Raw genomic sequence first — 15,306 nt, forward strand, 5'->3', positions numbered from 1 at the left:
ATTATAGTTTCTTACTGTTTCTGTCTTGGTAGCATAATTTTCATCTAACCATTTTTTTTTTTAAAGTTCATTTTACTTTTGATTCTTTCAAGTTCTTTTGGGGAATAATTTTTAATTCATAGACAAATTTCAAAGGTATTATAGTTTCTGTATACTATTCATCTTTTCTTAATTGTTGGCACCTTATATGATTAGTACATTTGTCAAAAACTTGGAAATTAACATGGTTGTAATACAATTTACCCAAACTACAGACTTTATTTAGACTTTCCTAATTATTTCACTAATGTTTTTCTTATTCCAAGGTCCAATCCAGGATACCACACTACATTTGATTGTTACATCTCCTTAGTCTCCTCTGATCTGTGATAGTTTTTTAATCTTTCCCTCTTTTTAAAAGCATACTAGTCAGGTATTTTGTAGACTGTTTCTCAGTTTGAGTTTATCTGATATTTTCTCATGATTAACCGGTATTATGGGCTTTTGGGAAGAAGAACACAGAGCTGAAGTGGCATTTTCATCACATCATGTTAAACAGTACATCCTGTGAATAAGGCATCACTTGGTTTTCACCTTAATTATGGCTAAGGTAGTGATTGTCAGATTTCTCACGGTCAATTGACTTTTTCCCCCTTTCTGTAGTTGACACTTGGAAGTGAATTACCAGGTCCAATATATACTGAAGGGAAAGGGAATTAAGTTTCATCTCTTACAGGAAAGAGTTTGTGTATATATCATTTGGAATTCTTTTTTAAGGAAGGTATGTCCCCTTTTCCCATTTATTTATTCATTCAATTGTTTATGTCATTATGGCCTTGTGAATATTTACTCTTTGGAGTTATAATTCAATACTGTTGTTGATTTTTGCTAAAATTGTTTCACCTTTGTAAACTATTGGGAAGTTCAGTTTGGTTCATGTAACCTTTTGACATCCCCCCATCTTTTTTTTTTTTTTTAAAGGAACCTCCTTATTTCCTAGTATACGAAATACTCTAGGCTTATCTTGTATTTTCCCTACCTTGTCCTTCGAGTCAGTAATTTCTTCTGGGAGCCTGGGCTCTTTTTATTAGAGAATGATATTTAAAAATCAAGATCTGGTTGTAAGTGTACTTCTTACAACTAGGGTGTCACTGCTTTTTAGACCTTCTCAGAGAACAGAGCCTTAGTTCTGTATGCCAACCCGTGCTACAAGACAGGCCTATATTTGTTCTTTATCTATCTGTATGTATGTCAAACAAACATAAATTCATACTTATATCTCTTACTCTAGTACCATTAGAATGAACAGAGTTCATTCTGGTTTTTTCTGTTGCTTATTTGTAACCTCTTTCTCTGACAAGGAGGAACCTTGAATACATTATACATGATTATTTGTCCAACCCCAGTATACATGTAAAGAAGTTTCAGATTGGTTCATAGTGACTTGTTCCTTCCCATTTTATGATAATTTTTGTTGTGAACTCCTATCCTTTGAAACTCTTTTTGAGTCTTGTATTGAAATTTTATATATTTTTAGAGAGGATTTACATTTGATTCTGTTGGTCAAGTAGAGGCTTTTGGCAGGGGGAGGGGCTTTAAAAGTTTTTTATTGTAGCAAAATATGCATAACAAAATTTACAATTTTAACCATTTTTAAGTGTACAATTTTGGATTGTCATTAAGTACTTTTATAATGTTGTACAATCATCACTACCATTCATTTCCAGAACTTTTTCATCATCCCAAACAAAAACTGTATACCAATTAGAAAATAACTCTCCATTCTTCTCTTTCTGCAACTCCTGTTAACTTCTGTCCTACTTTCTGCTTCTGAATTTTCCCATTCTTGATACCTCATATAAGGGGAGACATACATTATTTGTTATTTTATGGCTAGCTTGTTTAACTCATTGTTTTCAGGGTTCATCCATGTTGTAGCATGTATCAGAATTTGATTCCTTTATGGCTGAATATATTCCTCTGTGTATGTATGTACGTGTGTATATACACAGAACAATTTCATTTATTCATATTTTGCTGGACATTTGAGTTGTTTTCACCTTTGGCACTGTGATTAATACTACTATGAATGTTAGTTTATAAGTATCAGAGTCCATGCTCTCTGAGTTATTTTGGGTATATACCTAGAAATGAGATTTCTGGATTATAGAATGATTATGTTTAACTTTGTGAGGAACTACCAAACTTCTATGGTGGCTGCACTGTTTTACATTTCCACCAGCAGTGCACAGAATTTCCAGTTTCTCCACATCCTTGCCAATACTTACTATTTCAAGGTGTTTTTTTTTTTTTTTTAAATAATGGCTATCCTAATGGCTGTGAAATAGTATTTCATTGTACTTTTGATTTCCATTTTTCTAACATCTAGTGATAGTCAGCATCTTGTGAGACTATTTTAGTTATAGGCTTCCCTGGGCCCTGTAGGTTATGGTTATGAAAGTTCTGTTCCCAAACCTGAGTAATTGTGAGCTTGTGGTTAGGAATTCCCTAACCATGTGGTAAATACACTTCATCAGTTTAACCTAAAAACCCAGAGCAAAGGCAAGGCATCATAATTATTCTACTTCCTTTCAGTTTTTTTCCCCCCTAGTTCACCTAACTGGAGGGTTGCCCTTCAGATCTCTGGTCGTCAGTCTGACCTCTCATCTTAGTGGCATCCCAAACTTGATCTTAAAGCCCAGGATCAGGGCGCCTGGGTGGCTCAGTCAGTTAAGCGTCCGGCTTCGGCTCAGGTCATGATCCCATGGTTCGTGGGTTCGAGCCCCGCGTCGGGCTCTGTGCTGACAGCTAGCTCAGAGCCTGGAGCCTGCTTCAGATTCTGTGTCTTTCTCTCTCTCTGACCTTCTCCTGCTCACACTCTCACTGTCTCTCAAAAATAAATAAATTAAAAAAATAAATAAGTAAAGCCCAGGATCTAGGCCATCAGATTTTTGTCATATGACGGTAAGACAAATGCCAGCTTCAGAATTCATTTATCTCTGAGTTCCAGTTTCTTGTTGTTTATGGCTTCAGGGGGTTTTAGCCGCTCACTTAAGAATTTTTTAAAACTCATCATGAGCATATATGGTGTTCTGATGTAGAGAATCTTCCTGGACGTCGAGTTCACCATATTGTCAACACAGAAAACATTGATTTCTCCTTCTTATTAAAAGGCAGAGATGATTGACTGAAATAAAGAAAAGGCTAGTGGTCTGGATATAGTTCTCATAAATAAGGCAAACAAAGTAACAGGTAGTAATTTGATCAGTGATCAAATATGGACATACAGGGTTAATTTTTATATATTTTATACATACTTATGTGCTCTGTCTCTATTTTTTTGTATCTTACTAATTTGAGGTTCTTCTTGGTAACAAACTCATGCATATGGACAACTGTAAATTCATATTGAATAGCTCTTTTAATGAATATTTACCTCTGTTTTTATTTCAGCTTTGGCTAGATCAGAATCTAAGAGAGATGGAGGTTTTAAAAATAATTGGAGCTTTGATCATGGAGACGAAAGTGAAGGAGATACAGATAAAGAGTAAGTAAGAATTTTTTTCTTCCCTCACATAGTTTATAAGAGTGACATTTCATTAAAAAATGATTTATATTCCATGGGAGTATTTTTAAGTGTATGATATTTTCAAGAAATATCTTTTATAGTAGCATCAAGGAAAGAAAAAGCAGATTTTATTAAATAATTTTGCTTTTTCATTTCTCTGTCTTGAAATGAATAGTTATGTGCATGTAATCCATGTAAGCTTATGATTAAAAATTGATCATTGAAGATTTTCAATTAAAGAAATTGTTCTTTTTCTTTTAAAAATAGCATTTCTGATTTGAAAAGCTACTGTTTATCATGAGTAAGTGAAGCCACGTTGAGACCCCTGAATTTTGAAAGTTTAAGTCCTATAGTATATCTTTTTTCCCAGTTGCCCCATCCATCCAGGATGGGTTAGTTAGTTTCCACTGGACAGAACAAATTCAGAGATACACAAATATATACAAGAAGTTGTACCAACAGTATAAGTATTTAAAAATTTTTCTACACAAAACTTCATTCAGAGTATATTGATTAATAAATAGTGTAGGTGTTTCACTTTTCTGTCTGGGTAAAAGCTCCAGGAATCATTACCACTTTCATGTGGTTTCACATATGAGATATTGAACTGACTGTAAACTTTTATTTGAAGGAGAGCTTTGAACTGGTAGGGTTTTCACCTAAAATTGGTATTTTGTGGTTTTTCTCTTCTTTTTTTTTAATTTAAAGTAGTTTTTTATTATAGATACTTAGTATTTATGTAATTTTGTGAAATTGGAATTAAATCCAAAATTGAGTAGAAAGTTTGTATACCACCTTTTAAACATTTTTGTAAAATGTTTGGAAAAAGAATTTTTACTAAAAAAGTTGAAATGTGTATAAACAGCAATGAAACAAATACTTTATAGGTTTATTATAGTAACTAAGATTTTACTAAAAATCGCTCAACAGAGTTGTCTTTAGAAGAATGTATTTTAACTTTCTTTGTTAGAAGATTCATCATGATTATATAAAAGTATTTGTTTTAAGTGTTACATGTTCTGTGTATTTCATTTATGAATATACTATTTGGTTTATCATTATAAGAGGATTCTTAGGAGCTTCAGCTTTTTTAATATTTTGAGATTAAATAAGACATATCAGTCAGATCTTTTAGAGTCTCAGGCCAATGATTCTGAAGTGTTGATATTTCCAAGAGTTGCAAAGGTGTAACCATTTTACTGTGGTAACACCATTAGAATTACTTTCTTTATAACAGCTAAGATTTTCTTAGTTTTTTTTTTTTCTATTTTGTTTCTCTGTTATTTTCTCATAATTTTAAATCCAAGACAGAAAGGAAAAATGAATGACTGTATATGAAATCTGTAGTTAGCACAACAAAAATTACAGCCGAATCTGGCCCATCATTAGATTTTGTTAATAGTTTTATTGGAACACAGCCACACATGGGGTCTGTGGCTGTCTTTATACCAAATCGGCAGAGTAGTTGGTATAAAGACCATGTTTACTCTCTGACCCTTTATAGGAAAAGTATGTGGATCCCTAAATTAGGTGAGCAAAGAGAATAAAACTGATTATAATGTATGGGTTGTAATTGTTACTTAAGATTTTTTCCCCCTGTTTTCTGTGTAGTGAGGCAAATCTACTCAGTGTGGGTGAAGATGAGGATTCTGAGACATCAAAAGGAAAAAAGGCAAGTGTTGCTTTTCTGATTATTTTGTTTTTGGTAAACTTTTTAGGTTATATACTAAAAACTAATACTTTAAAAGAAGATTTATGTATATGTTTTCTGAAAATTATTTATTTATTAAAAAAAATTTTAATGTCTTTTATTTATTTTTGAGAGACAGAGAGAGACAGTGCGAGCAGGGGAGGGTCAGAGGGAGAGGGAGACACAAAATCTGAAGCAGGCTCCAGGCTCTCAGTTAGCTGTCAGCACAGAGCCTGACACGGGGCTCGAACCCACGAACCATGAGATCATGACCTGAGCCGAAGTCGGATGCTTAACCGACTGAGCCACCCAGGCGCCCTTAAAATTTATTTATTTTGAGAGAGAGAATGAGAGAATCCTAAGTAGGCTTTTTGCTGTCAGTGCAGCTGAGTTGGGGCTCAATCTCATGAACCATGAAATCATGACCTGAGCTGAAATGAAGAGTAAGATGCTCAACTAACTGAGCTACCCAGGCATCTCCCAATATAGTCTTAATTTGCATTTCTCTTATTATGTGTAAGGTTGAATGTGTTTTCATATGTGTAGTCCATTTTTTTTCATTTTTGATACTTGCCAGTTAATATCTTTGTTCATTTTTTTAATTTAGTCTTTAGAATATTATTGATTCATATGAATTTTAACATTGAGTCTAAGCCACACATTTTTTCACATTTTTGACATCTCTGAAATCTATCTAGGTGCATAATAATAATGGCATGACATAGTTCAGTTAGAAAAATTTGTTTGCACATTTGTATTTACAATGATACGTATCTTATAATAGTTTCTTAGATTGATGAAAAAGTCTTTTAGAGAAATTGGTCCTTTGCTGTGATATTATCTGCTAATAGTTTAAATCATTTTTTTCCCTCTTGTCTTTGGATCCTTTTATTTATTTGTTTGTTTATTTTTATAGTTGATTGTATAGTTGGTTTCCATATAATACCCAGTGCTCATCCCAACAAATGGCCGTCCTCCGTCCCCATTACCCATTTTCCCCTATGTAAACCATTTTTTTCACTACTCTTTTGTGTTTGCTTTTAAAGACTATTGCCTTGGAGAAAAAGTTTTTGTATGTTTTCAAAATATTGATCTTTTATCCTTTTATGGCTTTTGGGTTTAGTGTATTTTTTCCTACTGAGGTTAACTTAATTACTTACTTGCTTTGTCCTGTGAGATAGTTTTACAATAGCAAAATGAATATAATTACTAATAAAATGATTAAAAATTTTTTTCTTCTGTTTGCTTGTTGGTATTTGGTGGCACCATCAGGTATACCTACTAGGAATGAGTATTTAAATTACTGTGTTGTGTTTTTCTTTTTAAGTGAACTTTAAAAATTTTTTTGTTTATTTATATTAAGTAATCTTTACACCCAACCTGGGACTTGAGCCCATGACCCCGAGATCAAGAGTTGCATGCAGCTCCAACCGAGCCAGCCAGGTGCCCCTAAATTACTTTTTTTTAATCAATTAAAATGATTTAGTTTATTGTATAGTTACATGAAAAATATTTACATGATTTGGAAGCCCTATCTATAAAAGAAGTTTTAGTCAGAGAAGTCTAGGTTTTGTTCTGACTTTTTTTATCCTTTTCTCTTTCACTAATAGGCAATCTTTAAAAAACAAAATTACATGGTTTAGTGTTTCATCGTTCTTTTCCTTTTTTTTAATTTTTAAAAAAATTTTAATGTTTTTCAGTTTTTGAGAGAGAGAGAACAGGGAGGGGCAGAGAGAGAGGGAGACACAGAAGAGCCAAAGTCGAATGCTTAACGGACTGAGCCACCCAGGCACCCCTTTAGTTTTTATTTTAACATTTTGACTCTTTGGAGTGCTACTGTTTAGGTGTTCTTTAGGTAGACAGAAATATAGTGAACTTTGCAGGGAAAAATAAGTTTTCAGTTACTCGCTTCTGTAACATTGGTTTTCAATTTATGTGGTGTGTTTCTCCTTATCCCTTTTCTTCTTTAAAAATTGTTTTTAAATTTTATTTATTTTTTAAAATATTTTATGCTTATTTATTTTTGAGATAGAAACAGAGCATGAGTGGGGGAGGGGCAGAGAGAGAGGGAGACCCAGAATCCAAAGCAGACTCCGGACTTTGAGCTGCCAGCACAGAGCCTGACGTGGGGCTCAAACCCATGAATCATGAGATCATGACCTGAGCCGAAGTTGGACTGAGCCTTGCAGGCGCCCCTATTTTTGAGAGCGAGACAAGAGTATGAGCAGAGAAGGAGGGGCACACAGAGAGAGGGAGACATATAATAAGAAGCAGGCACCAGGCGCTGCACTATCAGCACAGAACCCGACATGGGGCTCCAACTCACATACTGCAAATCATGACTTGAGCTGAAGTCAGACACTCAGCTGACTTAGCCACCCAGGTGGTGCCCCCTTAATGAACTTCTTTTTCTTAACAATTTTATTTATTTATTTATTTTGAGAGAGAAGGAGTATGAGTGGGGGGAGGTGCAGAGAGAGAGGAGAAAGAATCCTAAGCAGGCTCTGGTGCTGTTGGCTCAGAGCCTGATGCAGGACTCAAGTTCACAAATCGTAAGATCATGGCTTGAGGAAAAATCGAGAGTTAGACCCTCAACCAACTGAACCACCCAAACACCCTTTTAATGTACATTGTAAATATCTAATCATTTAATTGATTTTGTTAGGTTATCTTCTTATCTGAATTTCTTACATGCTAAATTTCGTGAATACTTGTTTTTTTGTTAAATTGATTTATTTGATGTGTGATCAGCTTGGGTAGATGGTAGCCATATGTTGATAATTTTTACACATTTTATAATACCAATGAAAAATTTATTCATGCAACAAATACTTATTGATAGCAGTGTTCCTGATGATAGTGAACAAAGTAGACAAGTTTCTTTTTCCTATGGAGCTTAAATTCTAGTAACTGACTATGCTTGTTTGTTGCTTAATGAATAATATATAATACAGATTTGGTAAACTAAGACTAACAGGCCAAATCTGGCCTATACTCTATGGCCTAGAACCATTTCTAAATGATTTCCCCTAAAATCAAAAGAATACTGTTTTGTTACATGCAACTATTATATGAAATTTAAATTTGTATTTATAAATAAAATTTTATTAGAAAACAGCTATGCTCATTTGTTTATTGTCTATTACTGCTGTCATACTACAACACAGTTTTGAATTATTTGGACGGAGTTGAGTAGTTTCAACAGAGGCTGTATGACCCACAAAGTCTAAAATACTTGCTATGTGACCTTTTATGAAAAAGGTTTGCTGATCCCTATCCCATTGTTTATACTGTGTAAAGGTATTCCATATTGGCTATTGTTGAAAGTGCTGCTATGAACATTGGGGTCATGTGCCCCTGTGAATCATCACTCCTGTATCCCTTGGGTACATCCCCAGTAGTGCTGTTGCTGGGTCATAGAGGAGTTCTATTGATAGTGTATTGAGGAACCTCCATACTGTTTTCCGGAGCGGCTGCACCAGTTTACATTTCCACCAACAGTGTAGGAGGGTTCCCATTTCTCAACATCCTTGCCAGCATCTGTAGTCTCCTGATTTGTTCATTTTAACCACTCTGGCATGAGGTGGTATCTCTGTGGTTTTGATTTGTATTTCCCTGATGATGAGTGATGCTGAGCATCGTTTCATGTGTCTGTTGTCCATCTGGATGTCCTCATTGGAGAAGTGTCTATTCATGTTTTCTGCCCATTTCTTCACTGGATTATTTTTTTGGGTGTGGAGTTTGGTAAGTTCCTTATAGATTTTGGATACTAGCCCTTTATCTGATATGTCATTTGCAACTATCCTCTCCCATTCCATCGGTTGCCTCATAGTTTTATTGTTTCTTTTGCTGTGCAGAAGCTTTTTATCTTGATGAGATCCCAATAGTTCATTTTTGTTTTTGATTCTCTTGCCTTTGGGGATATGTCAAGTAAGAAATTGCTGCAGTTGAGGTCAAGGAGGTTGTTTCTTGGTTTCTCCTGTAGGGTTTTGATGGTTTCCTGTCTCCCATTTTTGCTGGGTTTCTGTCTAGTTTGGGAATCAAAGTGATGCTGGCTTTGTAGAATGAGTCCAGAAGTTTTCCTTCCATTTCTAATTTTGGAATAGCTTGAGAAGAATGGGTATTAACTCGGATATAAATGTCTGGTAGAATTCTCCAGGAAAGCCATCTGGCCCCTGGCTCCTATTTGTTGGGAGATTTTTGATAACTGACTCAATTTCTTCACTAGTTATGGCTCTGTTCAGATTTTCTATATCTTCCCATTTGAATTTTGGTAGTGTGTGTATGTTTAGGGATTTGTCCGTTTCTTCTAGGTTCTTCATAGTATTCCCTGATATTAACTTGTATTTCTGAGGGATTGGTTGTAATGAATTCATTTTCATTCATGATTTTGTCTATTTCAGTGCTCTCTCTCTTTTCTTTTTGAGAAGCCTGGCTAGAGGTTTATCAATTTTGTTTATTTTTTCAAAAAACCAACTCTTGGTTTCATTGATCTGTTCAACTGGCTTTTTTTTAGATTCTATATTGTTTATTTATGCCCTAATCTTTATTATTTCTTTTCTGCTGGGTTTGGGTGCTCTTGCTGTTCTGCTTCTAGTTGCTTTAGGTGCACTGTTAGATTTTGTATTTGCGCTTTTTCTAGTTTCTTGGAATAGGCCTGGAGTGCAATGTACTTTCCTCTTAGGACTGCCTTTGCTGCATCCCAAAGGGTTTGGATTGTTTTATTTTCATTTCATTGTTTCTATATATTTTTAAATTCCTTTTCTAATTGGCTGATTGGCCCAATTGTTCTTTAGTAGGGTGGTCTTTAACCACCATGTTTTTGGAGGTTTTCCAGACTTTTTCCTGTGATTGATTTCAAGTTTGATAGCATTGTGATCTGAAAGTGTGCATGGAATGATCTCAATTCTTTTATATTTATTGAGGGCTGCTTTATGACCCAGTATGTGATCTATCTTGGAGACTGTGCCATGTGCACTTGAGAAGAAAGTGAATTCCATAGCCTCAGGATGTAGAGTTCTAAATATATCTGTCAAATCCTTCTGGTTCAATGTGTCATTCAGGTCCATTGTTTCTTTGGTGATTTTCTGTCTAGTTGATCTATCAGTTGCTGTAAGTAGAGTATTAAAGTCTCCTGCTATTAGCACATTCTTACCAATAAGATGGTTTCCATTTGTGATTAAGTGTTTTATGTATTTGGGTGTTCCTGAATTTGGTGCATAGATGTTTATAATTGTTAGCTCTTCCTGATGGAGGACCCTGTAGTTATTATATAATGCTGTTTTTCATCTCTTGTTACTGCCTTTACTTTAAAGTCCAGTTTGTCCGATGTAAGTATGGCTACTCCAGCTTTCTTTTGACTTCTAGTCGCATGATAGATATTTGTCCATCCCCTTACTTTCAATCTGAAGGTGTCCTCAGGTCTAAAATGAGTCTCTTGTAGACCGCAAATAGATGGATTTTGTTTTTTTTTTAATCTATTCTGCTACCCTATGTCTTTTGATTGGAGCATTTAGTCCATTTACATTCAGTGTTATTATTAAAAATATGGGTTTAGATTCATTGTGGTGTCTGTAGAATTCATGCTTGTAGTGGTGTCTCTGGTAACTTGTGTTCCGTGCAATTTTTCCCTCATCCAGTCCCCCTTAAGATTTCTTGTAGGGCTGGTTTAGTGGTGATGAATTCTTTCAATTTTTTTTATTTGGGAAAATATTTCTCCTATTCTGAATGACAGACTTGCTGGATACAGGATTCTTGGCTGCATATTTTTTCTTTTCATCATATTGAGGATTTCCTGCCATTCCTTTCTGGCCTCTCAAGTTTCAGTAGATAGGTCTGCAACTATTCTGATAGGTCTCCCTTTGTATGTTAGGGCCCTTTTATCCCTAGCTGCTTTCAGAATTCTCTCTTTATTCTCTCTTTGCCAGTTTCACTGATATGTCATCTAGAACATTGATTCAAGGTACGTCTGAGGGGAGTTCTGTGTGCCTCTTGGATTTCACTGTCTGTTCCCTTCCCCAGACTGGGGTTGTTCTCAGGTATAATTTGTTCAGATATTCCTTGAGCCCGTTTTTCTCTCTCTTCTTCTTCAGGAATTCCTAGAATACAGATATTGTTCCATATGATTGCATCACTCAGATCTCGAATTCTCCTTTCATCCTCCTGGATCAATTTATCTTTTTCTCAGCTTCCTCTTTTTCTATAATTGTGTCTTTAATTCACCTATTCTCTCTGCCTCTTCAATTTGTGCACTGGCCGCCTCTATTTTATTATGCACCTCGTTTATAGCATTTTTTTAGTTCACCACAACTATTTTTACAGTCCATAATCTTTGTAGCAATAGCTTCTCTCATGTCTTCCATGCCTTTTTCAAGCACAGAGATTAATTTTATGACTGTTGTTCTAAATTCTTGGTCAGTTATGTTGCTTATATCTTTTTTTGACCAGTTCTTTATCTGTCATTTCTTCCTGGAATTTCCTTAGAAGAGAGTTCTTCCATTTTGTCATTTTGGCTAGCTTTTTGTCTCTTGTAAATTTTAAAAGCTTGTATGAGCTCTGCACCTGCGAGTTATGCTATATTAACAGAGACTCATTGACTGTCTACAGCCTGTACTTTCAGGAAGTATTCTTTTAATGGTGTTCATTGGTCTCTCTTGTTGTGCCTTTGGTTGTTTTATTTCCCTACTTGTAGTGATATTTGGGACTCTCCACCATGTGTACTTTGGCTTGTTTCTTAAGGTAGCCCTGGAAAGGAAAACAGACAGGCAGGGAACAAAAGCACACAAGCAGAGAAACAAACAAGCAAATTGAAAGGGAAAAAAAATACCAAAAAAAGAACAAAAGACAAAGGGCAGTTTAAAAGCATAAAACCAGAAATCCCAGCCACAAATAAACAGCAGGGTGGAGGCAGTGCTAATTGAAGAGCATATATAAAGAGAGAAATGACAGGGGTGGGGAGAAATTGAACATTGACCAGGCAGAGAGACTAAAAGGCTTAATTCAGAGAGAGAAAAAGGAGCATATGGTAGGAGCAAGGAAAAAGAAACTAAGATAATGTTACCCAGAGAAACTATATAGTTTGATTATTCCAGAGAGAGAGAGAGAGAGAGAGAGGGAGGGAGGGAGGGACAGAGGTGTAGAATATGCATCTAGTGAATGGATTAAATATGATGGTTTAAGCAAACCAATGACCAAAGTGCCCAGTCCAGAGAAGGGGAGAGATCAGAATGAGATAAGGGAAAATATATCTGAATAGCAAGAATGAATCTAGAATGAATTAAGGCAATGCATCAGTGTTGGTCTTGCCCTGGACTCTGGTTTAAAAAAAAAAAAAAAAAAAAAGCTTTCCAGTGCAGATGGGTGTGGTTTGGTGTAGACTGGTCCTGCCTCCAGTGTGGTCCCGAGGGCCACTCTCTGAGGCCTTGCCTTGGTGTTGTGGGGATAAAAATGACGACCCCTGAGTCCTTTCTCAAACCAGGCCTTGCAAATCTCTTTTGGGTCCGATCTCTCTGTTTCATGGGTGTAGCCAAGATGGGCTGTGTTCTGTGTTCCAAGCCCTGCCTTGTTTCCAAGTCTTAGCCTGCGTGCTTTAATGATACCCCGAAATGAAATCCTGCTGGCCAGGGGAGGCCAGAGAATCGAGTAGGGGGGTAGAGGAGCAGTTCCGACTGAGACCAGGGCATCCAGCCCAAGGAAAGCACTGCAGCTAGAGATAGGATCTCTCTCCTGATGCCCTGCAATTAGCAATGGGATGACAGAATCCGTCTCTATCTGGGACCTAATTTTTTCTCTTCTCTAGGGACAGTTCTTTGAACAGTTTCAGCCACTCTTTCTCTTTCTTGGGGGGCTCCCTCCCCTCTGTGCCTACAGGTCCTGGCCCATTTTTATCTTCCCCAGTTCAAAATCACGCACCTATGAGGCGGTCTTCTTAGTGGACTCTGTCTCTTTTCCTCCCAGACTCTTGAGGTTCAGTGTCCTTTGGCTTTAGCCCTTTTTCGAGAGATTTGGGTGGGAAGTAAGAAGCTCCTTATTTCTCCACCATCTCTCCCTCCTCCCCAGGACAGGATCTCAGAATTTATTTATTTTGAGGGGTGCCTGAGTGGCTCAGCCCAATAAGCGTCTGACTTCAGCTTAGATCATAATCTAACAATTTGTGAGTTTGAGCCTTGAGTTGGTCTCTGTGCTGACAGCTCAGAGCCTGGAGTCTGCTTTGGATTCTGTTTCCCTCCCCTGCTTGCTCTCTGTCTCTATCTCAAACAATAAACAAACAAAAAAAATTTTTTTAGAGACAGCGCCAGTGGGAGAGGGGCATAGGGGAGAGGACAGAGAATCCCAAGCAGGCTCTGCACTGTTAGCGTGGAGCCCAACATGGAGCTTGAATTCACAAACCCATGAGATCATGACATGAGCTGAAACCAAAAGTCGGATGTTTGACTGAGCCACCCAGGTGTCTTATATGATCAGTCTTTAATGGAAACTTTTTACTTCTGAGATTCTTAACAAGCTATGTATCAAAATCACCCAGAGCATTGACTCTCCAGTATTAGTGTTTGATAAAAATATTGCTGCATCCCACTTCCAGACTTTCTGTTTTAGGAGATCTGGAGTGGGGCCTGATAACTTGAATTTAAAGTGTTTGCAAATGATGCTGTTTCTGCTGGTCCAGCAACCACACTTTGAGAACTATTAATTGACTTAGGGCATTTTTTCAGAATAACATGGGAGAAGGCCTAGGTCACAATGACTGGACAGGCCTAATTTTTCTCAGATGAATGCATCTTAATGACCAGTTGTTGGGCTAAGGGAGGATACCTGTATTTCTGAGTGGAAACTGTTGATTACTGAATTCCTGCGTATCTGCCCATTGCAGGGCTAGGCAATTTGTGTATATTTTTGTTAATGCATGATAACCCTATGAATATAAGGAAAGTTACCTGGCTAGAAAGAGACAAGTTTGTTTGATTTCTAAATTGTCTTTTCACAATAATGCTAATCACTAAATATAAAAGAGATTGTATTCTTGTAACAGAAAGAGTGTGATAGTCCCATTATCTTTATCCCCTATGATATTTTTCCTGTTTTCAGATGTTTTTTTACATTTTGACCATGTCTAATTTCTTTGAGCCTGCTCTGAATGTTAATTGCATATGAAAAATCATAGAGGTGGTTGGAGGCCTAGAAAATTATCTTTTTGGAAGGGAAATAGATTTACTTCTGGCTTGTTACTAGGAGCATTAGCAATCTCAATCTGAGATCACCGTAATCCAGTGGTTCTTCAAATGTGGTCTCTGATCAGCAGTATCAGCATCACTTGGAGACTTGCTAGAAATCCAGTTTCTTAGGCTCACCCTAGACCTAATGAATAAGAATAAATTGTAAAAGGTGGGACACAGAAATTTAACAAACCATTCAAGTAATTCTGATTTACACTAAGCTTTTGAGAACTTCCTTAATTGAAGTGAAGGTTGAGATGATTAGAAGCTGGATTTCAATCTGTATGAAGGCTGTTATTCATAGGCTGTAATTATGATCCAAATTTTGAGGGTTTATGAGGCCCTTCACATATGGTAGATCTGCATCTCCACTTTCTGTCTTCTGGCTCTCTGTGGGAAGTTCAGATTTAGCCTCTCAGTTGCATCTTTTGGCCTCAGCAGATGCCTCTGGGGAAAATACAAATCTGTGCTCAGATCTCTTGCATTTCTTGTTCCTGATCTTAGTTCTTTAATTCTTCATTGCCTTCGGAGTCCTCAGATGTCTCAAACATACATTTTTTTGGTTTGTATTTTGTCCAACTTTTTTTCTAGTTGTTTTCAAAGAGTAGAAGGACATTGATCTGCATTACTTTCTGTGCCATTATCAGAAATGGAGGAGTCCGAAGCACATGGCTGTAAAAGTTTAGGAAGTAACAGATGTCTCAAGGAAGAGAAAGTGATAAACAGTGTGTCAAAAATAGGTCTTCTTGGAATTTTGTAATGTAGATATGCCTAAAACTAAGAATAGTGTTGGCACAATGAACTCTGTCCTCAGGAGGACTTCTTTGTGAGAGATATTTTTTAGGGAACTGTTAGGT

The 15,306-nt window shown here is 36.4% G+C and overlaps 1 protein-coding gene across 5 annotated transcripts in view; it reads left to right on the forward strand.

Moving 5' to 3' along the window:
* Positions 1-15,306, forward strand: part of SENP6 (SUMO specific peptidase 6) — a 112,312-nt gene that overhangs the window by 17,392 nt on the left and 79,614 nt on the right. For all 5 annotated transcript variants that reach the window (XM_029943733.1, XM_029943730.1, XM_029943731.1 and 2 more), the window contains exons 2-3: positions 3,433-3,526; positions 5,159-5,219. In XM_029943733.1, the coding sequence (XP_029799593.1) occupies positions 3,433-3,526; positions 5,159-5,219 (155 nt within the window). The remainder of the gene's footprint in view (positions 1-3,432; positions 3,527-5,158; positions 5,220-15,306) is intronic.

Source organism: Suricata suricatta, chromosome 7 (genome assembly GCF_006229205.1).
Source record: "Suricata suricatta isolate VVHF042 chromosome 7, meerkat_22Aug2017_6uvM2_HiC, whole genome shotgun sequence".
NCBI lineage: Eukaryota > Metazoa > Chordata > Mammalia > Carnivora > Herpestidae > Suricata > Suricata suricatta.